A 22,627-nucleotide genomic window follows, 5' to 3' on the forward strand; every position below is an offset into this window, starting at 1 on the left:
TGACAGCATACACACACTTTGTTTGGGTCAGTTTAACCTGCAGCCAGCCTGAAAAGGAATCAAGTGTTTCACCTCAAAGCAGGAAATCGGCAGGATGAGTGCTTGAACTTATCTTTCAGTGGCCCACTAATGGAAAAGGAGAAAATAATAAGGCATGGATTAACAGCACACTCGGAAAGGCTCCTGTGCTGCTTTCCTTCAGCCAGGGAACAGCTTCAAGGCAGGAAGGACATCAAAAACCCCCATTCCTCCCCCACGAGTTCACTGAGCACAAAAGCTGAATTAATGATTTTTGATAAACCCCGACACAAAGCTACAACAGAGGCCAATAACGTGGCTGCTTCGTGCCCCTTTAAAATACCAAATTACAAATGGTAAAGAAGTGAAGGCAAAAACTTGTGACCTGCAGTGTCAGTTAGGATTTCCTTGTGTCCAAGGCAAGGTTGGATGGGGATTTGTAGGAACCCAGAGTGCTGAGAATATTTCTCTGCCTGTTTTGAAGGGTTTGTACCCCCCTGAACAACACTGTTTTAGCCTCCAACCTTGGAAAAAAATTACCAACGATCAGACAAGAACTAGAAAATACAGTGGTGTGAATTAGGTGATAGACTACTGTGTAAGATTGTCACAGGGGGAAAATTTAGAGGTTTAGGGTTTCTCTTTGTAGTAAATAGATAAGAGCAAAAAACATCAAAATGGAGGATTGTTGTTCTCCAAACCTCCTTCTTCTTCTACTACTCCACATTCTGCAGTAAAAGTAATTTGGGATGATTGGACAAAAAATTTCTCAGTTCCTGGCCATGTTACTGAATAATTTGTAGGAAAGTGAAAATAACGTATATTTTAGTAACCATTGGTTAAATTATCTTTAAAAGGCCATGTAAATCTTGATAATGGGGCTTTCTCCTGCATTCTCTGCTCTGTGCTGTGTCTGGGTCATGCTAGTGACTCTGTTTCTCTGATAAGACTCAATAAACAACTATCTAGCAGCAGTGAAAGCTGAAAGTCTCCGTTTGCCTCTCGAAGCAACTCCTGACAAAGACTTTAAAAACTCCCTCCCATCAGGAGAGGTTTGATTTATGGCACCGATCTGTGTCAGGCATTGGAGCAGCCTGGGACAGTGGAAGGTGTCCCCCAAGCTGGGGTGGCACTGGAGGGGCTTTAAGGTCCCTTCCCACCCAAACCAGTCTCGGATTTGGATTTTAAATCTTGTCCTTCCAACGGAGAGCCCTTAACGTGTCCCAGGCTCCCCTGGGATGGCAGGAAGGCCAAGGCAGAGGGCTGGCACAGGGAATAAAGGGCTGGAATTCTGCCTGCTCACCATGCTGGGTGAAGAGGTCGCTGTGCACGATCTCGATGAGGCAGTAGAGCTTCTGGATGGTCAGTCTGCTCACGGGCACGTTCAGGATGAACTCGGTGAAGAGCTTGCTGCACACACAGGGAAAGGAAGAATCCATTAAATCCCCCCCCCAACCATGGAAAAACATCCAGGAATAAAGAAACACACACACAACTTCATGCTTTTGGATGAGCAGACTCCATTTGTTTGAGACATAAAAAAGGAAAATCAGAGAATCGTGAATAGTTTTGAACAAATTTGTTCAGTTTTTGATGTCATTTCTTTTGTCCCCTCCTTTTTATCTCAGTTTTAGACTCTTCTTCTGTGTTTCATTTAAGGTTTTAGGTTTCAAATCTTCCTTGTCTGTGCTTCATTTCTATCAGCACATTTATGTTTACGGATGCCAAAAATAAAGTGATAATTAACACTGTAAGCTACCAACAAAAAAATTAATAATTAAAAAACCCAGAAACAGACATTTCAGGATGAGGATAATACTGAAAAGACTTTTCAATAATTTTGCATCCCTACCTAAAATCTTGAGTTCTTTGCTTTTCCTATTGAGACTTCACTGCTAATTATAAGGCAACCTCAATTCAGTACTCCCAGTATTTAATTGCAATTTGTAGTGGTAGAGAAATAATGTAATATTGGGGGTAAAACAGGCCAAGTCCTGCATTTTCATTTCTCTTTCCTCAGTAATTTTGCTATCACATACCAAAATTATCATTTAGTCCAGAAACTCTACAAAGATAAGTCCAGAGAAGTGCAGATGCAAAACACTTCACAGTCCAGACAAGCAGAAGGTAAATGCAGGTTCCTCAGGCCACTGGAATGTTAGACTAAGATTGTATTTATTTATTTTCTCTCTACTTTACCTCTCTTTTCCACCTTCTGACATATCAAGACCATAGAAATAAAACTAGACAAAATTTAGAAGGGTTTGTGCAGAAAAACTCGATTTAAATTTTTTTTTTTCCAATTTGTAACAGCACCATGAAAAATTAAATTATATTTTTCTCCAAGTAAAAAATTCTCCTGAAATACCAGTTTTTATTTGGTTCCTCTATTGCTTTTTTTTTCCTTAAACATCATCTTATTACTATCCTTTTTATTTACTAACAACACTGCAGTGTTTATGAGCTACTGAGACATTGATCCAGCAACAGGGCTCACTGAATTATTTATTATTTCATTATTTACATCAAATTTATACTTGAAAGAGTGAAGCATCAAGGTCCAGCTGAAGAGTTTTGATGGCAGTTGCCTGATTTATGATAATTCTTGCTGCATCATTTGTACTGCAAAGTTTGTACACATGTTATTTCAAAAAAAAACCCAGGCCCTTTGTGTAACCCTTAAAATATCTGCAAGGGACCAAAAAAATGTAATAAGAGCAAAGGGATGAAATTTCTCAGGTGATCCATATTTCATTGTATCATCAGTATATATTTTTATATATTTACATATAGCATATCTATTACTATATAGAATTTACATATAAATATTTTATATATTTTATATTTTTCATCTTTTTATGTCTTTTAATTTTTATATTTTATATATTTTATACATCTTTCTCTTTTTTCTCTTTATCTTTTTATAGATTTTTATGTAAAGATTTATATAAAATTAACACTCCACACTTAATTAACTCTACTCACCTGAGTTCCTTCGGATCAAACACTAATTTCACATCATTGACAATTGCTGGCAAATATTTAAGTGCTGCCCCCTAAAATAAAAACAAAAAAAACCTCAAATAAGAGCAAAATTAATGCATTTAAAGGTGATGCAAAGACTGCAAGAAGAGAATCAGGCTTTGGTTTCACCATTTTCTGTGACACCTGAGCTGAAATTCAGCAAAAATTAAACTTTTAAACTGATTTAAAAGAAGACAGAGGCATCAAATGTTCATAAACTGGGGAAAACCTACACCAAAATTAGAGATTTATAAGCTCCTTCCAACCTTTATAGAAACCTTTTGGTTCCTCTAATCCCTTCATCCCCATCTTCTGTCGAGCACTTTCCCATCCTCCTCCTCAGCCATGCTGTAGTTGTTTGGGTTTAATTTTCACGCCACTACTTAAAAATTCAACAAAAAGGCCTAATTATCATTTTTTCCCTGCAGTAAATCCTTGGTAGGCACTCGTGAAACCGTGGCTCTTCCCAATTCCCCTTGAACTTGCAGCTGCCACTGCACAGCACATGAAAGAGCTTGGAAGATACAAACAGATGTTTAATATTTTAACTGTTTGTAGGAATTTTTACTCATTTTATCTTTTTCTTAGGAACAAGTTGCGTGTGCTGAGCACCAGAGGAGGAAAAAATTCCAAGTAATTGAAACATAAACCAGAACAGCCAGACTTGCCTCCCTTAACTTTGTGTTTTATTGATTACATCCAATGGTTTGATTACAGATGTAATTTTGCCTGAAGAGAGGCAGGGTTGGATGGGAGATTGGGAAGGAATTGTTCCCTGGGAGGGTGGGGAGGAGCTGGGATAGAATCCCCAGAGCAGCTGGGGCTGCCCCTGGATCCCTGGCAGTGCCCAAGGCCAGGCTGGAACCAGGGCTTGGAGCAGCCTGGGCTAGAGGAAGGTGTCCCTGCCCATGGCAGGGTGGGACTGGATGAATTTTAAGGTCTTTCCAACCCAAACCCCTCTGTCACTCTGATGTGAGCAGTGACTGTAGTTTACATTCCCCCAGACCGGACAATTTCCATCCCCAGTGGTTCCTACAGGTAGGAGAGCCCCAGGAGAACAGTCTTGAGGAGTAATCACAAACCCACTCCTTTCTCTTCCAAGAACTCCCCTTTCCTGCCACAACCCCTGTCATTTCAAACCCAACCTCACAGCTCTTCAAAGCAACAACTCACTGGTTTGATGACACCCAAGGAGAACTTCAAGCAGCCACCAAGGCTCCTCTCCAAAGGGACCCCTCGACCTGTCCATGGGCTAGATGCAAATCTCAGAGCACCCAGTTTTCATAATGTCTTGGGGTGACCTTATGATGCGGATCCCATATCGCTGCCTATGCCCAGAAATTAATTCCTGTGCCTTTCTATGCCTCTAAACTGAGCCTGAGAGGGGGAAGGAGAAACTGAGCAAAACTTTTGCAAAGCAGTTTGCAGCTTGTTCAAGGTCACACACAGATAGCAATTGGTTTCCCAGCTGCAGCAGGGGAGGGAGGAAGCACCCGGCTTGCCGCGCCCAGGACAGATTTTTTGGCCAGTGGTTCAGCTGCTTTTTCTCCGGAGAGAGACTGAGAGTTGAATTTTTCCTTCCCTGGAATTTTGGATTTTCTATCTTTTCTACTGGACTGCTTCAACATCAGAGCACATCAGGAGGACTTTCCACTGAGCACAGAGGGCCTGGCCCTGGCCCAAGCCCCAGCTCCGAGGAGACCAAAGGGAGGACTCTGACACTTTCCCAGGTTTTTTCTCCACAGTGAGAGATTTTTATTATTTAGCATTATTTTCCTTTCCCGTGTGTTTGTTAAATAAATAGTTTTATCTTCTTCGCTTTCCTTCGAGGAAAATTTATTTTTTCCCCGAACCTGGTGGGGGAGGGGTGGTTGTGCCTTCTCTCAGAGGATATATTTCTAAATTTGGCCAAACCAGAACAAATTTAGTGGCGCCCAACGTGGCTAACCTATGACACATTCACATCCACTGAAGCTGTCAAGGTGATCATCAAACACTCCCAGATCTGCTTAAAGGTCTCCTGAGCTGGGGACTCTGGGATTATGCAAACGGAGCCATTCCAAGCGGGCTCTAATGACCAGTTAGGAACCACAGTCAGCAACAGGGCTTTAGTTGCTGATCATTCACATGCATGGAGCCATAAATGTTTAGTAACATCTTAAAAGAGAGCTTGCATTTTATATCTTGAATTAAAATTTCGCACCGTGCCCCAGCAGGAGCTTAAAAATTAACACTTGAAGGGCTTCCATGAACTACTCTGGGGTGAAACTATTTACAACAGCCATTTACAGCTTGTAGCTGCAACAATTAGCAGCAACTGAGGGTCTACTTTATGGACAAACCAATTAAAGTTTAATTCTGGAGATTTAAAGAAGATTGTGGAAGTATATTTCCCAATTTCCCACCTCAGCTGGCTCGATTATGTGACAAGACGATCAGAGAATGAAGCTCTGCAGCTCCATGATTAAATCTGTATCTGTCTAAACAAAAGGCTACTAAAATAATTTTTTATTGGTATTAAATCATGTAAAAGAGCAGCTCTCACTGGAGATCTTACTGTGTTAAAGCTGCAGCTGAAGTAGATTTTCTGTGAGCAGTAGCTCCATTGCAATGCTGGTAATTCCCAGGATACTGCAATGCATAAATGAGGAATATGAAATTCAGCAGACAAAAAAAACCCAGCTCTTGTCTTTTCATATAACATCAGGAAAAAGCATCTGGTTTGGGTTGTTTTGGTTTGGTTTTTTTTTTTTTCTTCCATTTAAAGAAATTAAATTAATTTACTTTTCATTTCTGATCAGCACTGGACAAAGGCTCCAATTCCTCATTTCCACAAGAGGCACACTGCAAACTAAGCCAAAAATCACAATTCCATGGTTACACAGGGATGCCTTAAACACTTGAAAATTCCAGCCAGAATTAAAAAACACAGTAGTGAGGAACCTTGATGTTCAATCCCACAGTTTTTTTGCAGTAATTTCCCTGTGATCACACAAGAAGCACACCCAAAGCTGGGAAGATCAGTCTCACACACGCACTCAATAATTACACACAGTTTCAAGCTGGGCTGCAATAAAAATTTTACTGCCCAAAGGGACTTCTCTCTTTGTGCAGAACGAGTGATAAATTATTCCCACCCTTATCAAGTTACAAAATCAGTCATTTCCAGCACTACAAAGCACACAAATAAAGCAGCAAAGGGGAAGGATGAAAAGGAGTGAAAGCAGCAATGAGGGCGTGTGTGGCAGGAATAATGGATATATTCTCCCTGAGCTGAATGGCCCTGTACACTCACTGTTCTGCTGGCTGTGGGTGTTATTGGGATTTCATTTTTTTGCCCAGGCTGTGATTCACATGGCTCAGCATGACATCAGCAAGGCCATGGCAGCCTGCAGCCAACTCAGAGCACTCCCAATGCTGTGGCTCATCCTCCACATCCCAACCACACAAATCCACATTAATTTCCCCTTCGTGAACACTGTATCTGTGTGTAAAAGGAAATATTCCACAGAAAGCATGGGAAGAACCATGAGCTGCCACTCCCTCCACGCAGCAGCTGCCAAGACAAGCCATGGAACCACTCAGTGCCTCAAGGATACCCTTCCCCAACTGTGGAAAAGGCAATTAACTGGGCCAAGAAATACAAGTCACTAAGTGAAAAGAATCAGGGCCAGAAAAGTCAAAGCTTTGCTTTAAATGGAATAAATTAATCAGTAATTGATGGCCACAGCTCTCTGCACAGCCAGTGCACGGGACGGCAATTCCCAGGATTTATCCTTCCACAGACTAATTGGAACTTATTCCCTAAATCATCCCAACCAGCTCTCTGTCTGGAGCAGGACCCTTTGCAACCTTTAAGATAAATTCATTGATGGGCTTCTAACGACTTCACAGCTAATTGTGTTCTCCTAAACTTCTCCACAGCTAGCAGCCAAATCACGTTCCTGTTGAAGGAATAAACTCTGTGTTGGTATCAGAAGATCATCTGAGAGAAAAAAATCCCTTCACACGTGGTAAAAAAAGGCAGAATAAGTAAGATCAGGAGCAATGGAATTGTTATTCCCAACAGTGGCCCCTCTGAACATCAACTAACTTAACAGCTAATCATGTTCTCCTAAACTTCTCCACAGCTAGCAGCCAAATCACATCCATGTGGAAGGAACAAACTCAGTATTGGTATCAAAAGATCATCTGAGGGAAAAAACCCCTTTCAATGTGGTAAAAAAAGCCACAATAAATAAGATCAGGTGCCATGGAATTGTTATTCCCAACACTGGCCCCTCTGAACATCAATGAAGAGTCCCCTCTGCTCCTTTCTCACTGATAGTTCGTTTCCAGACAGGTTTAATGAGACAGAAATGGGTAAAGAATGGGATCTGCCAAGAGGAAATTAGCACACTGCCCAGATCTAAAAGTTCAAGGAGTTTCTATGACTAAAAGTTAATGTGCATTATTTATCTTGATTCTGAAAGGCATTTTTTCTGCAGGTCTTTTTTCTGGGTGGGAAAGCTTCAAACCGCAAAAAAACTTCACATTGACACTTGAATATTTAACTAAGAGTAAGCTTCATTTATTTATTGGGACAGAAAGAGTCCCAACTGCTAAAACTGCCAGGAGCAGCTGCTTTGCAAGGAAATTTCTGGAGTTTTTAATTTCTTCACAAAAGGAATGAGAGGACAAGTAAAAGCCTTTTCTTTGTGTCATCAGGCAAATAAAAGCACATTAAAATAAGACAGGGCAACCTTGCTAAGTACCTTAAAGTATTTCTGCTATCATGTGGGATAACAGAAAAATGGGTTTTACTCATTTGCTTTTGTTTGCTTCTCTTAATTAATACAAAAATGAAATTACCTCTGTGATAATTACAGTAGTCACTGGTGAGTGAAAAGAAAGCAGGACAGCAAAGGAATCTTGCAACAATGGAAAATTATCCCATTCTTGGGTTTATAAATGGAATAGCAAAAAGAAGTCACAAAAGCTTCTTTGCAGTAGCTGTTTAAAAGAAAAACTAACTTAAGGCTGCCATTAGATTGACCAAATGACATTTGCAAAGTATTAAACAAAATGTATTCTGAGCAGAACACCGCAGCTTTTTTCTGGGGTTTAAGTTCACCTCTTTGTAGTCCATAAAAGCAAAAAAACCCTTAATTTAAAACTGTCATTTTCCAAAGCCATTTGTTTCCATCAGCACGCCTGGTCTCCAAATTAAGCACAAAAATTCGGAGCCAAATACAGGATATTCTTCTGAATTCCTTTGTTTGACAAAGCAATAAATTTGTTTAACCCCACTCCATTTGAACATTATTTTAATGTTAATTTTCATCTTTTGTGTCATTCAACACAAAGCACCTCCCTTGTACCCAAGCATTATCTCAGGTGCTATTCCATTAAACTCATCCAAACCTAATTAAGCCCAATCAGCAGCCAGATAAAAAACATCCAGGAACTCCTAAACTCTATTTCAGGTTTGCCCCAGCCTAGAGCAGTTACTCTCTCCACAAACTAAAGAACTTTTTATCCCAGTTGCAAAGCAGCACCTTTGCACTGGTGCAAAATTCTATTTGCACTGGCACTAAATTCAGTGTTAAACAGCCCAAAGCACAATCACAAATGAGTATCTTCTGCAGGTATTTCCCACATGGATTCTAAGAGACCCAAAAACCTCACTCCACAGTTGCACTTTGTTACTCAGCTGGTTTTAAGTGATGGTTTTTAAGTATTCCACTTGTTGGAAAAGCCCTGCAGATTAACACAGTCTTGTTTTCTTCTCAGGCACCTTGTCATGTATTTCCCTGCCTTCACTTAAATACTTTTCTGTGGCTTTAGCAATAAATGCTGAATATTAAAGCACAGAGTGGACACTGAGAAATGCATTAGAAGTGACCAGGATTATTAAGAACCCACAGGCACACGAAAATTCACATTAAGAAATGGTCTCATCTTCCACCCCAGCTCTCTGTGGCCACACCCAGGATGATTTTATACAAAGTGCTCACACCTCCTTAATTCAGATCATGTAAAGCTCCCAGATTGTCTCTTCCCAGTCATCCTGAACAAAAATCAGAACAGCAAGTATCAGAGGGGCCCTGCTGACAAGAGTCCAGTTCTCTCCTCCACTGCAGGAGGAGCTTCTCTGCTTCCCAAGGGATGCAGGAATACCTGACTGAGGAATAGCTCCATTTTTCTCCAAACTGGAAACATCACTCGCAGGCTCCAGCTGAGCTCATGCTTCAGCAGGAGAAGGTTAAGGAAATAATTATCATGCACCAATTAGCAGAAAACAGGAATAAACCCAGGAAGGCTCAGCACACTTGTAACCATTAAAAATGCATGCACACCCCAAATGCTGCTCACCTAACTGAATCAGGTTTCACTCTTGAAGTCAGACTGATGCTTGGAAAACAAACTGGAATCCCCCCTTCCCAAGCCATTGCTGCAGCCCACTGCCACTCATCGAGCAAGGAGAATTTTTGTCAGTGAGAGAACAACCACAACATCTGCCAGCTCAAATCACTGCTTGGATTTCCCTCTCCAGCTTGGACAACCCCACACCTTAAACAAACAAGTGGAAAAGGCAGCCCTGAAATGTCTGTCTCCACTGCAGAAAACAGTGACACCAAAAAAACCATAACCATTTTATTTAGCTAACTAAAAATACCCCAGCTTCTGTGCTGTTTTGAACACTGTAATTTTTACCAGTTCACCTTCCCAAATTCAAACCTACAGGACTGATCACAGCTGCCTTTTAGCAGCCTGGCTTTTAGTCATTCTTGTTAACTCCAACACATCTGAGTAGAGAAAAGGCAAAAGAAACAGGAGATTTAAGTGCCAGTAAAGTGCTATAAGAGGTTTAAGTCCTAGTAAAGCTCTGCTCAAACCATATTCCAAGATCATATGGAATTTTACCTATTTATTGCAAAGATCCATAGCTGAAGTAATACCAGACAAATTAAAAATAACCTTTTAATAATATTATATATATATAAACCCGGTAAGTTCTCCCCTACCCAAGAATTTGTGACTATCCATAATCCTAAAAGAGGTACAAATTCCAAGCCTCTTCTTGTGCTCTACAACCTTAAATTCTTGTACAAGTCAGAGAGTTTTCTTTTGAGGAAACTTTTTTTTCCCCCCCACATGAACCCAAAGCATTGAAAAAATTTAAAAAAAAAAAGAAGCAATTTAAATGCAAAATATGAAATAACTGAAGACCTACAGTCAACAACAGCTCATCAGCTTCCACAAGGACATAAATATTTGAATAGATAAAGAGGAATTCTTGCTAAGAACACAAGACTGCAGTCATTCATTCCATGTCAGCTTGAAGGCCACTCTCCCAACAGACAGGGGGAAAAATCCAGTACATCCAGCCCAAAAAGTTGGGAACATCTCAGAAAATTTCCAGTGGCAGTTCTGCTCCATGGTGATAAAGATTCTCACTCAAGAAAGATTCTGGTTTCTGCAAGGAGAAATGGAAACCTTGGGATGTAGGAAAGAAGCATCTGCCTCATTTAATGTGAAGCACCTTAATTTTCTGTGTAGGTCTTTGCAACTTCTCTCTCTCCAGAGTTATTTTGTCTAGAATCATTTTGCTTCCCCAAAAGATATAAAAATCAGTGAAAAAACGCCTAAAACTGCCACAGCAAGATCTGCTGATCTTCCTGCACAGCACAGGACCTGGGGACTTATCTCATTAAAACCATTGGCCTTCTACAAAAACTTCAGCAAAGCATCCAACAGCACAGGAGTTCCAGACTGGCTTGGGTTGGAAGGGACTCAAAGATCATCCCATTCCACCCCTGCCATGGCAGGGACACCTCCCACTGTCCCAGGCTGCTCCAAGCCCCAAGGTCCAGCCTGGCCTTGGACACTGCCACAGCCACAGCTTCTCTGGGAATTCTATCCCAGCTCCTCACCATGCTCCCAGGGAACAACTCCTGCCCAATATCCCATCTAAATCTCCCCACTCTCAGCTTAAAGCCATTCCCTGTGTCCTGTCCCTCCATGCCTTGTCCCCAGTCCCTCTCCAGCTCTCCTGGAGCCCCTTTGGGCCCTGCCAGGGGCTCTGAGCTCTCCCTGGAGCCTTCTCTTCTCCAGGTGAGCACCCCCAGCTCTCCCAGCCTGGCTCCATGGGAGGGGTGCCTCGGGGCAGCTCCATGCCTTCAGAATCACCCCATTCTGAGGTACCCCACTCCTGGTGTGCCCAGCCCAGATCCTGGTCCCCAGCACTGCCCACAGGAGATGCCAGCTGCAGTTTTTGTGCTCCCTTCCCCTCCTGGCTCTCCCAGCCTCCCTCAGAGGCTGCACCCAGCCATCCTTTCAGCACATCCCTGGGCCTGAGCTCCATCTGATGCCGTGAAGATTTTATGCCTTTTCTTTTACACCCGTTATACCTTTTTACAACTCCTGTATTCTCAGTGCTTTGTGCCTGCATTCTTGGACTTGTTTGTCAAGCTGAGAGACTCAACATTTTAGAAGCTTCGTAGCCAGGGATCAGTGTGCCCCAGAGCCCAAGGTCCTCTCCAGAACACATTCTGTAAACCAAGATAGAACCATCCAGGGGAAGGCTCCTTGGGGAGGGGGGCTCACTTGAGCCTCTCATTGGGGAATCTTTGATAGATCTGCTAATTAGTAACACCTCTAATGTTACACCAGATCTTTTGGAGTGGGCATTGTGGTGTGCATTTAGGTGCATTCGACCTGGATGTGTGCACCTAAGGATCCTTAAAATAAACACCAAGGTAAAATCCCTTTTTCTCTTCTAACCGTGTTTGACTCTTGATTTTTAAGACCAGGAAAAGGCATCGCATCCCTCTGCCGCCCTGGCTGCCTCCACAACCCCCTGCAGCAAGAAACTTCAGAAAAGATTAAAAAAATTCCTTTACTTCCTTTAAACTCCCCTCCTAACGATGTCAGCAAGTACCCCCTGTAAAATCCCAGAGCACAGGAAATCCCCGTTTCACCTGCTGGGCAGGTGCAGCATTCCCAATCCTCTGCACCCCTTTAACCCCTTCCTGAGGTTTGGAACCAGCCCCACACCCAGCATGCAAGAAGTGGCTGCTCCAGGGCTCTGTGACAGCCCTGCCACCCCTGCTCACCCCCAACACCCTGCTGCTTCCCCTGCCATCTCATGGAGCTGATGGCTCTGGGGAGCTGCCACTGGTGACTCTAAGGTGTCCTGCCCAAAGTGCCAGCTCCAAGTGGAGCACCATGCAGGGATTAATTCACTCTTCCTGACAGCAGTGTCCCACATCTGCCCACCCTTCAGCTCCTGTTTCAGCCCCCCAGCTCTGGGAGGTCCATCCAATGCTCCTCTCCACCAGCACAGACTGAGGCATCCACTCAGTCACTGCTGGAGATGCTGAATGAGGCCTCTGATGTCACCCCCATGGTGTCACTGCCACCTCCCAGCATTCCTGCAGCTCTGCCAGGCAGGATCCACAGAATCCACACTCACCCTCCCCTAAAAAAACCCCATAATTATCCACCCATTCAACAGTTCTCCGTAACAGAGCGCACACTTCTGCCAAGTGCTCACACTGCAGAGCTTCAGATACCTGAACATCATAAAAGCAATTTCACAGGCTGCAAAAAGCCAATAGTAACAATTATGTGTTCTAAGAGCTGAGTAATTAGAGTCCAGAGGAGATGAAAGCAATAAATAATGAATGGAAGGTTGTCAAGGCTCCTGAAAGGCCTCCTCAAGCACACTCAACATCACTGTGGCTCATCCCTCAGGGCTTCATCTGCTGCCCTTCAAACACAGACAGGAGCTGTGCTCTCCCAAGCCTGCAGAGTTCTGAACCTGAACCAGCACAGCCACCCCTGCAGTGGGATCTCTCCAGCTCTTACCAGGAAGTTTTCCTTCCTGCATCTCAGGTGAACACAGCCAAATCCACTTTTTAGGGTCTGTTTGTTGGGGTTTTTTTCCCCCAAGCTACAAATCATTGAAGGAAAAAAGCTCATGTTCATCTGCCTTCCTGAAGCAGGCCCTGCAAAAGGAGCCTCAGGAAAAGAAATCTCACATTCCACTCCTGTAATGTGCAAACACCCTACTGTAAAACCCCAGAGAGCACACCCTGAGCCACGGACTCCAACTCCCCATTTCCATTCAGGAGAGATGCTTTGGCAATGAAATGAAAACACAGCTTTCTCAAAACATGTAATATCCCTATTTTGTTACCAGATTATAGTCTCAGCTTCTCTGCCTAAAATATTCCACCTCAGCTGCTTTATCCCCACTATCTGTTTTTGCTGTGTGCTCAGCATGGCATCAGGAGCCCCAGAGCTCAGCTACAAAGGACTGGGGGCTTTCACTCAGGGCTTTTCCAGCTGGACTTCTCCAGGAGCCTCTTCCACTGGCACAGGGATTTCCCACTGTCTATCTCTGCAATCACCAGAGCAGGAGGAATCCAACTGCCCCCAAATTCTACCCCAATTCTCAGCCCCTTGATCATCTCCCAACTGATTCAGCAGGGCTGGGTCAGGGGTTTCATCCAGTGGCAACCACAAGAGGAAGTTCAAGGTGCAGCTTATCAGACACACATTTAGGGCAGTCTCTGTAGTTTTCCATGATGAAAAAGATCCACTAACTTTTGTATCCAGTCTCCTCCAGATACTAAAATCCATCAGTCCTACAATTCAGTGCTTTTGCTCTTTGATATCAGCACCATTTGAGGGCACAGACCCCATTCCCAATTCCATGAGCCAATGTCACCAAAAGCAGATGCTGTTTTTAAAAGGGACACAAGAAAAGGGGTAAGGGATGAAAGGTGGAGTTTGCAGTCTCACTCAGCACTGATTTTCCTTTTAAAGTAACTACTTTGCCTTAAGGTCCTATAGTGAAGTTCCTGAACAGCCTCAGATATAAATAAGTGCATTTAAATAGGAGGCTCTGCATTGTCATCAGCATCTTAAATATAATGCCTTAAAAATACCTTAACATTCAGGTTATGGAAGTTGAAGAAGCCAAGTGTCAACCCAAATTAAGTTCTCTTTTTAAAATAAAAGTCAGGGTTTTGAAGCAATTAAGGGTTGGACTTGACGATCTTAGATGTCTTTTCCAAATTAAATTATTCTAGGATTCCACAAACTTACTTGTTCAAAGAAAGTTCTTCATACAGTCACAAGCCCTTCAGCAGAAACACCGAGTATGAACCTTGTTTGGGGAAAAATCAGCTTATAACCAGCTTTTAAGCACAAACACAAGCAAATGCTTCACTGACTGCCTTACTGCAGTTTAGGATGCCAAAGTGCAGATCTGGAAAGCACAAACCTTCACTATGACAGTCTGATCAGAGTTGCTGCTCATCATCTCATTGATGGACTTAAAGAGCTGCAGCAGAGATTCCCTGAAGTCTGCTTCTCCTTTGTTTTCATACAGTCTGAAAAAGAATTAGGTTTCATCAGCACAAACCTCAATGGAAATACAGGATTTTTAAATCTGGTGATTTTTTTAACAATCAAATGACAGATGCCTGTTTGTTGTTTTAACACTTTTTCAAAAATTTCTACAAGTTTCTTCACCAAACCAAGAGTTTTCTTTCACAAAAAAACCTCAAGACAAGACAGACTGGCCAGGCTGGACCAGCAGGAACAGAGATTTTTATTGTAAAGGTTTCTCTGTGAAATGCCACATCCAGCACTGCTGTTTCAGTCTCCTGGTGAATCCCTAAGCAGTGACCCAATTCCCTGTGCCCACACAGCCCTGGGACAGCCTCTCCACCCTGCAGATGTCTGGCAGGACCCTTGCCAGGCAGCTCTGTGCTGATGAAGCCAGAAAGCAGCCAGACAACTTGCCAGCAATCATTAAAATCTACCAGTGGCCTAAGGTGAGTGACCTTAAACTCTGGAAAAGAAAGAAAGCAGGAAAGAAAGAACAAAAGAAAAAGCCCATCGACCCTTTTTTTGCTAAAAATATACTTTTTGCTTTCTGTGGGAAGGAAGCACTGAGGTTAAACTGTGCTTCAGCACTAATTCCAGGCTCAGTTTCCCATGGAGTCAGCACAGCTGACACACAGGAATGACTCAGCCCCAGCTCAGCTTCAGGAACAAGGTCCCTGTGCCTTCAGGCAGATGCCTCAGGGCTGAGCTGCCCACCAGGACCCCCTTTCTCTCTCTCTCAGATGCTTTCAGGGGATTAGAACCGCACAGGGCAACACCAAAGGCAACAAAAATACAGCAAACGTGAAGAACTTGGGCCGCTGGTTCAGTGAGTGTCCCTGGAATTCTCTGAAGGTTTTAAAATGCAGAACCAGCCCTGCTTCAGGTGTAGGATGACACAATCCTCACTGGAAAATGAGGAGAGATGACCACTGGCTCCACATCATCCCTGAAAACTTCCCCCTCCTTGGGCAGCACGTGGGACTCACTACCCCAGGGTTATTCAGACTTAACCTGACCAAAATCAAAAGGGATCTGGAATCCAGATTAAATCTAACCAGGGGAGTTACAAACATCCCATGGGGCTTCCAGGCCAGGCTGGACATTGGGGCTTGGAGCAGCCTGGGATAGTGGAAGGTGTCCCTGCCCATGGCAGGGGGTGGAGTGGGATGAGTTTAAGGTCCTTTCCCACCCAAACCATTCCATGACTCCTTCCCCCAGTAAAACCCCACATTTGCTCAGTCAGCTCTATTTGCCTCCAAGAGTCTCACCCAACAACAACAACTGGGCTCCCAACGCCCTCCCTGGTTCCACTGGCTCTGATCCCCCCAAACACCTTGCACCAAGACCCATTAGAGCAGCTCCCAGAGCAAGAGTTCAATGCCCTTTTACTTTCCTCCATTTTCTCCTGGAGTTAAACCCAGTAGGAAGGTCTTGAACAAAGCCTGCAGCTCAGAAAGAGAATCTCACGCAGGAATTTTCCATATATAATCATTGTATGGTTTCTTCATGTTCCAAGATCACAGAATCCCGGAATGGTTTGGGTTGGAAGGAATTTCAAATCCCACCCAGTGCCACCCCTGCCACGGGCAGGGACACCTCCCACTGTCCCAGGCTGCTCCAAGCCCCAATGTCCAGCCTGGCCTTGGGCACTGCCAGGGATCCAGGGGCAGCCCCAGCTGCTCTGGGCACCCTGTGCCAGGGCCTGCCCACCCTCCCAGGGAAGAATCTCCTCCCAATATCCAATCTAAAGCTACATCATGATGGATCACATATTGCAGTTGGAAAGGGGCTTTTCTTGAGATAAACACGGAGTTCAGGATGTTCCTGCTGCTTTACACTGAAGTTAATGTGTATCACACATTTTTAATGCTGTGCTCATAAACTTTTGGAAGCCCCAAATATGAAAAAAGCCTATTTTAACTTGGACACAGACGAAATGAATGCTACAGGAAAGAAAACCCAAACCACTAAATCGTGTTATTTTGCTGTGCAAAATTCTGTTTCCCTTTTAGGCTAAATCTGGGGATTATGCAGGACAAAAAACGTGTCAACTCCCCATTTTCATAATGGATTTCAGTGCCCCCTGAGCAGATCAGAGAGGTGAAACTTACACCAACAGAAAGAGTAACTAAACTTGACAGCCCAATAAATCAAAGTGCTTCAGACAAAAAGCTCTGCCTTTCAAAAAGGAAGTTGCAATAAAAAATAAACAAGTTAGTCACAAATGTGTTCCTACTGTCAGTTAATAACATCTATTTATTTAATATACCTGATAAAGCACAAAAACTCTGCAGCTGTGAGAAAACCAGGTTTATACCAGGTTGGTTCTTCCAGCACTGCCTGGAGGATTTCAAGACTGCAGTAAATACACCACAACCAGTGGGATCATTACTGAGGAAATCAAATAAAGGTATTTCTAAAGGTCACTTGTAATATTTTGCCTTTATCAACCTTTGCTGTAGTGAACAAATAGCTGTGCCACCAGGCTTTAAGTGGATGAACTTCCAGAACTGAACTGCTAACATGCTCCATCCATCCAGCCCACCACCCTAGTCCTGAAGTTAAAAATATGCCGTAATTTGGAATAAAAGCTTCAGCTCGCTGCTCGTGATTCCTCAGCAGAACAGCAGCAATCACTCAGAGCCCTGCCACCCTCCTGCATTTTAATCACCCCAAATCACACCCCCCAGGCAGGGTTTCAGTCCTGCAGCAGAACCAATCACAGGCTCGTTCAGCATTCAGTAATTTTGCTGATTAATCCCTTGGCATGGAGAGCTGTGTCTTCCCAACACTGAAGGGCTGTGAATTAGGGCTTCCCACAAGGAAACCCCCCAGCCAGTCCTGGAGGGTCAGACTGTCTGTAAATCCAATCTGCAGCCAGAGGAAATCTTATTTTCTGTTTTCAAGTGATTTGTAGGGCCTGCTACAGGCTCAGTGACATTCAGTATTTTACGAATCTCGCAGCAGGGCTCCTACAGAAATAAATTCCAAGCCCTAAATTAGAGAAAAGGGTGCTGGAGATGGTAACTTAGGAGCTCTACATAAATCCCTTGTAATAAGGTTGTTACCACTGCTAACAAGCAGTAAAAGGACTCAATCTAAGCAAAGCTGAAGATCTCATCAGCTTGGTTTATAACTTTTGTACAAAACACAATATAGCAACAGAAGTTTCCCCAAATAGTGCCAAGCTTTAATTGTTCAGAGACCTAAACTATCATGATTTTACCAATTCACTGCTACTGAAAATACTCATCTCTGCTGAAGAGGGAAAAACCTCATCCTGAAGTAACCTCGCACAGCTTCAAGCATTTCTAAAACAATGCAGTATTGAGCAATTTTAACTGAAGCACTATGAAATTTTGGCAGTTTTTGAGCATTATTGGGAACAGGAGGTTTAAGCACTGCCTGTACTCACTGGTTGAACAATATCCTGGAGCGGACAATGAACTTGAAGATGTATTCCAAGGCTTTCATGGCTTTGAAGAGTTGATCAGTGATCCCACACTTCTCAGCATTGTCCACGTATGTTTTTAAAACCTTGGTCAGTTTGCTGTTTAAATACAAGAAAAAAAAAAAACACACATCCAAGTTACATTCTCACAGAATTTCCATTTTGAAAGGTTCAAAGAAAAATTATGCACCCACAGAGTAACAAAATTAATTATTGAACTCAAACTCATGTTCTTGTTTTGGTTAGTAGCTGTAACTTATTTTTGAGCAAAAAAGAGAAAAATCACAGACCATGACTTTATTTATCATACAGCAAATCTCAATAAGGCTGATTTTCTGCTGGATGTTTAGGGACACTCAGATTTAGGCTCTGAGAAAGATGCACGTACTAAGAATAATCAGAAGAATAAAAATAATTAAATGAAATACAAGCATGTTGTTAGAATTAACACAAAGTATGAATTTCTTCATTCAACAAGGCTTCCCTTTATAAAGCTTTCCTGTGGATTTTGGGCTGGAATTTGTAAAATTTATCTCTCCATGTATGTAATACCAGCTGGAAATTCTCTTATTCCCCATTTTAAAGCCTATCAAACTCGAAAGTGAAGCAATTTTCAAAATAATCCCATTTCAGCTCCCTCCCTTCCAATGAATATAAATCAGGGTTTTAATGCAACCACGAGCAATTCCATTTTAAATCATCCCAGCTCCAGTGCATGATCCAACATCCCCACTCCAAGTAAACAAGCACCACATTATTCTCCACTGAGAGAAAACAACACGGAGCTCACAGAGATCCTGCTGCCTGGGGATTTGTTGGAATAGGAGCAAACTGCCTGAGAATTTCAAGTAACCACTTCAATATTGCCAAGGCCACCTCTCTCTACTTCAGAGCAACAGCTGAAGGTTGGGCCTGATGATGTTGGAGCTCTTTTCCAAGCTGGATGTTCTATGAACAGAAGGCAGGGAGAGGGCAGGGATCTGTCATGTCAAGCCAGAATTGAGCTCTTCCCTGCTTCTGTCTCCCTGCACTTGAGGAAGGGAAGGATTCTCTCCATGCCAGCCAGAGGAAGGACCACCCTCAGCTTTTCCTGATAAATCCAGGTGCTGGAGGATGCTCCACCCTCAGCTTTTCCTGATAAATCCAGGTGCTGGAGGATGCTCCACCCTCAGCTTTTCCTGATAAATCCAGGTGCTGGAGGATGCTCCATCTTCTGCTCACATCACACACAGCTGCAACAGCAGCGGCAACTCAGTGATCAAAATATCAACACTGAGACTGAAGGCTCAAATCTTTGGGAAATAAAGAAGGATATCAGGGAAAGGCTCTTCCCCCAGAGGGTTCTGGGCACTGCCCAGGCTCCCCAGGGAATGGGCACGGCCCCGAGGCTGCCAGAGCTCCAGGAGCGTTTGGACAGCGCTGCCAGGGATGCCCAGGCTGGGATTGTTGGGGGGTCTGGGCAGGGCCAGGGGTGGGACTGGATGATCCTGTGTGTCCCTCCCAACTCAGGATATTCCATGATTTTATGATTCTTCACGATTTTAAATCAATATTTTTGCACACTTTCAGGTCCTTTAACAGAGACTCTGCACCAGCAAATGCACCCCAGGTTTCCTGCTTTGGGTTTGCTTCCCCCCAGCACTGCAAAGGTTCCATTGGATATTTTTCCTCCAACACTGACAGTCTAAAACAGCAACAAAGATTCCAACTGTCAAAAAACACTTAAGACAACAAAAATAATGGACTTTTGTTTTTTTTGCCCTTCCCTGCTTCTTCCCCACAATGACAGTAATGTGGATAATCCAGGGTACAACGTCAATTTAATGCACTGAACAACCTGTAGTTGAAACACCCTAAATGGACATGACATCTTTCCCAGAATGAGTGAGAAGTCCTTTTGTTTTCCTTACAAAACAACTCCTGAAATTGTCAAATCATCCCTTTTATTACAACACAATCAAGACTTCTCTTTGCACGTGACTGAAAGTGTTACTTATTTATTGCACGAAAGAAACAAAGATTATCCCCCGTCTTCTTCAAGACCCTCCCAAGCTCATGGGCACATCCTAATTAAGTGCCATAAACAAGTAATTAAATAACATTACCTGGGAAAATTCTCCAAGTCACATTAGGAAAAATCAATTTTCCCACTTACGTGTAGGCCAAGGTAGCACTGAAATGCTTCTTGATGTAAGTCTCCAAGACAGGGTTGAAATGTTGAAATTTTCTGTCAGCAATCAGTCCAATGATAAATACCTGAAAAAAACCAGCATAATTAGTGCGGTACTCTCAAAAAAAATCTTTAATTTTTTGCCCATTCCCCTTTCTTTTCAGAGAAGACACGTTACTGACATTAAAATTTCTGCTTCTGTCCTAAATTCTGCTGCTAATCCATTAAAATAGCTGGATTTCACTGCTTCGTTATTTTTGGGAGGATGACATGAAATAATCCAACTCCCTCTGGATCTGAACCTTTAAATACAACTTTTAAATTAAATAATAACTATCAGCTCAGATTTTTTTCCATTACAAACTTCACTCTATCATTTATACCCCATCATTATCTGCATTTCAGACCTTCCCCACTGCAGACTCACCAAAGCATCAAACACCAAGGTGTCAAAGGTCTCACTCTCTGAGTTCTCCATCATGATGTTAAAAAGGGCATCCAGTGTATCTTGCAGAAACTACAAAGAAACCACACAGCTCATCATATTTCCAAAGGAATATTAAATTCAGACTCCACACAGGTCTCTATAGATGTACTTGCTAAAGGCATTTTAAAAGTTAGCCAAAAAATGAAAAATCCAATGTTTTTCTTTTCAGCAAATTATTTTTAGTGAAGTTCATTATCTCTACACACGTTATCACTGCAGCAGAAAAAAAGGAAGTCAGAAATCACACTTGGCACACCTGAACAAGGACTTTAATCTACAACAGTGCTCCAACAACAAGAATTTCCAAACTGCAGCTTCACCGCACAGTCACCAGGCCCATGCATTGCTGAAAACTTGGGTGTTTCAGAGCACAAACCACACAAGCAACTGAGTCTCATGCCAAGGAAACCGGGAGCTGAGCCGTGGGAGGCACTCAGAACATCCCTGCTCAGGGCTGCCCCGCCCAGATCCACAACTCCAACGGGATCACACATGCAGGCATGGGAACAGAGCACCCCACTGCTGCCCCAGCCCCAAACCTACACAGGAAGGTCTTCACTCCCCCCTGGCTGGGCACCCCCATCTGTGCAAGACGAGAGGAAAAGCAGATTAGTGCCAGGGGCTTCCAGTCAAGCACAGGGACAAAAGCTTCCTAATTCCTGTAGTTCTTCCCAGAGACAGCCAGGAATCCATGCACTGCCCAGAGATACTCATCGGTTTTGCTGGAATGGGATTGTGTGTCTGAGCAGCTCCTTCCTCCAGCTGGCACAGACAGACAGGGGCTCCTCCAGGGCACAGCCAGGATGGATCACAGCTCAGTTTGGGTCGAGAAAGAAGGGGTTAAATGCGGATGGTTCCAGCACATCTATCTCAAATCATCACAAAATGGTTTGGAAGGGATCTTAAAGTTCATCCAGTGCCACCCCTGCCCGGGGCAGGGACACCTCCCACTGTGCCAGGCTGCTCCCAGCCCCAATGTCCAGCCTGGCCTTGGGCACTGCCAGGGATCCAGGGGCAGCCCCAGCTGCTCTGGGCACCCTGTGCCAGGGCCTGCCCACCCTCACAGGGAAGTAAAATGAAACAAAAATAGTTTTTGCACTGTAGATGAGACAAGGTTGGGGAAGAGTATCTCAAATAGCAGAAAGGAATCGATCCCGAGATCCCAGCTACAAAGAGGCACCACACACCCTGTGAGAGGGAAAACCAGCTTGACTCCCACCTTCCTCCTTTAAAAATGTTCAGCTGTGCAATGAGTCTCCTGGATCAAGCATGATTCACCTGATCTCCTAAACCTACAGTCAAATGTCAGGAATTAACCCCCATTCACAGCTGAATGTCAAACTTCTTAAACCAAGTGAGCACTGAGTCACAGCTTGTGCTGCTGAGGATGAAAAAACAGAAAAGCCAAAATTCTTGCAGCTGATCTCAGCCCAGTCCTGGGGAAGAGCCAGCTCGTAATTTCACTACAGGGGCAAAAGAAAAACATCACCTTCTCCCAGCCTTACTCATTCCATTAAAGAAGATGTGCAAATAAAGCACATTAAAGGCTGGACTCGATGTTCTAAAGGTTGAACTCTGCGATCTTAGAGGTCTTTTCCAACCTAAATGGTTCTGTAATTCTAAATGATTCCGTGGCTGCTGCCAGCTGGCAGGAAGGGAAGCGTAAAGCAGGGTTCTGAGCCTTGACAGGAGAAGTTTCTCTCTTGGTCTGAAGAGAAGTTGCACTCTTGGGTCCCACACGCTGAGTCCTTTGGAAGCCAAAGGATGGCTGGGAGGCTGACCAAGCCTTGATTTCACATTCAGGCACCTTAGCCTGACTTTCACAGGCAGAGTTCAAGTTTTAAATCCGTTCACAAGGACTCGGTGGAGCAGCTGGAAGAGCACGGCAGAGATCCTGCTGTGTAAAGGGGCAGGACATTTCTCAGGTAGCATGAATAATTATAATTCCTGGACTATTCTTTTACCTTCTCATATTCCATAGACTCTGCACAAATGGAGCCAGAGCCTCTGGGGAAGGGAGATAACATTTACAGCTTCCACACACTCTGGGAACAGGCACAGAATGGGGCTCTGGGCTGATCTCTACTCAACA

General features: G+C 43.5%; 1 protein-coding gene across 2 annotated transcripts in view; it reads right to left on the reverse strand.

Moving 5' to 3' along the window:
• The window catches only part of DOCK1 (dedicator of cytokinesis 1), a 264,405-nt gene that overhangs the window by 187,899 nt on the left and 53,879 nt on the right, over positions 1–22,627 (reverse strand). For both annotated transcript variants that reach the window (XM_010408449.4, XM_010408448.4), the window contains exons 20-25: positions 20,476–20,565; positions 20,034–20,134; positions 17,843–17,977; positions 14,318–14,426; positions 3,004–3,074; positions 1,322–1,428 (exon numbers count right to left, since the gene is read on the reverse strand). In XM_010408449.4, the coding sequence (XP_010406751.3) occupies positions 1,322–1,428; positions 3,004–3,074; positions 14,318–14,426; positions 17,843–17,977; positions 20,034–20,134; positions 20,476–20,565 (613 nt within the window). The remainder of the gene's footprint in view (positions 1–1,321; positions 1,429–3,003; positions 3,075–14,317; positions 14,427–17,842; positions 17,978–20,033; positions 20,135–20,475; positions 20,566–22,627) is intronic.

This window comes from Corvus cornix, chromosome 6, assembly GCF_000738735.6.
Source record: "Corvus cornix cornix isolate S_Up_H32 chromosome 6, ASM73873v5, whole genome shotgun sequence".
Taxonomy (NCBI): domain Eukaryota; kingdom Metazoa; phylum Chordata; class Aves; order Passeriformes; family Corvidae; genus Corvus; species Corvus cornix.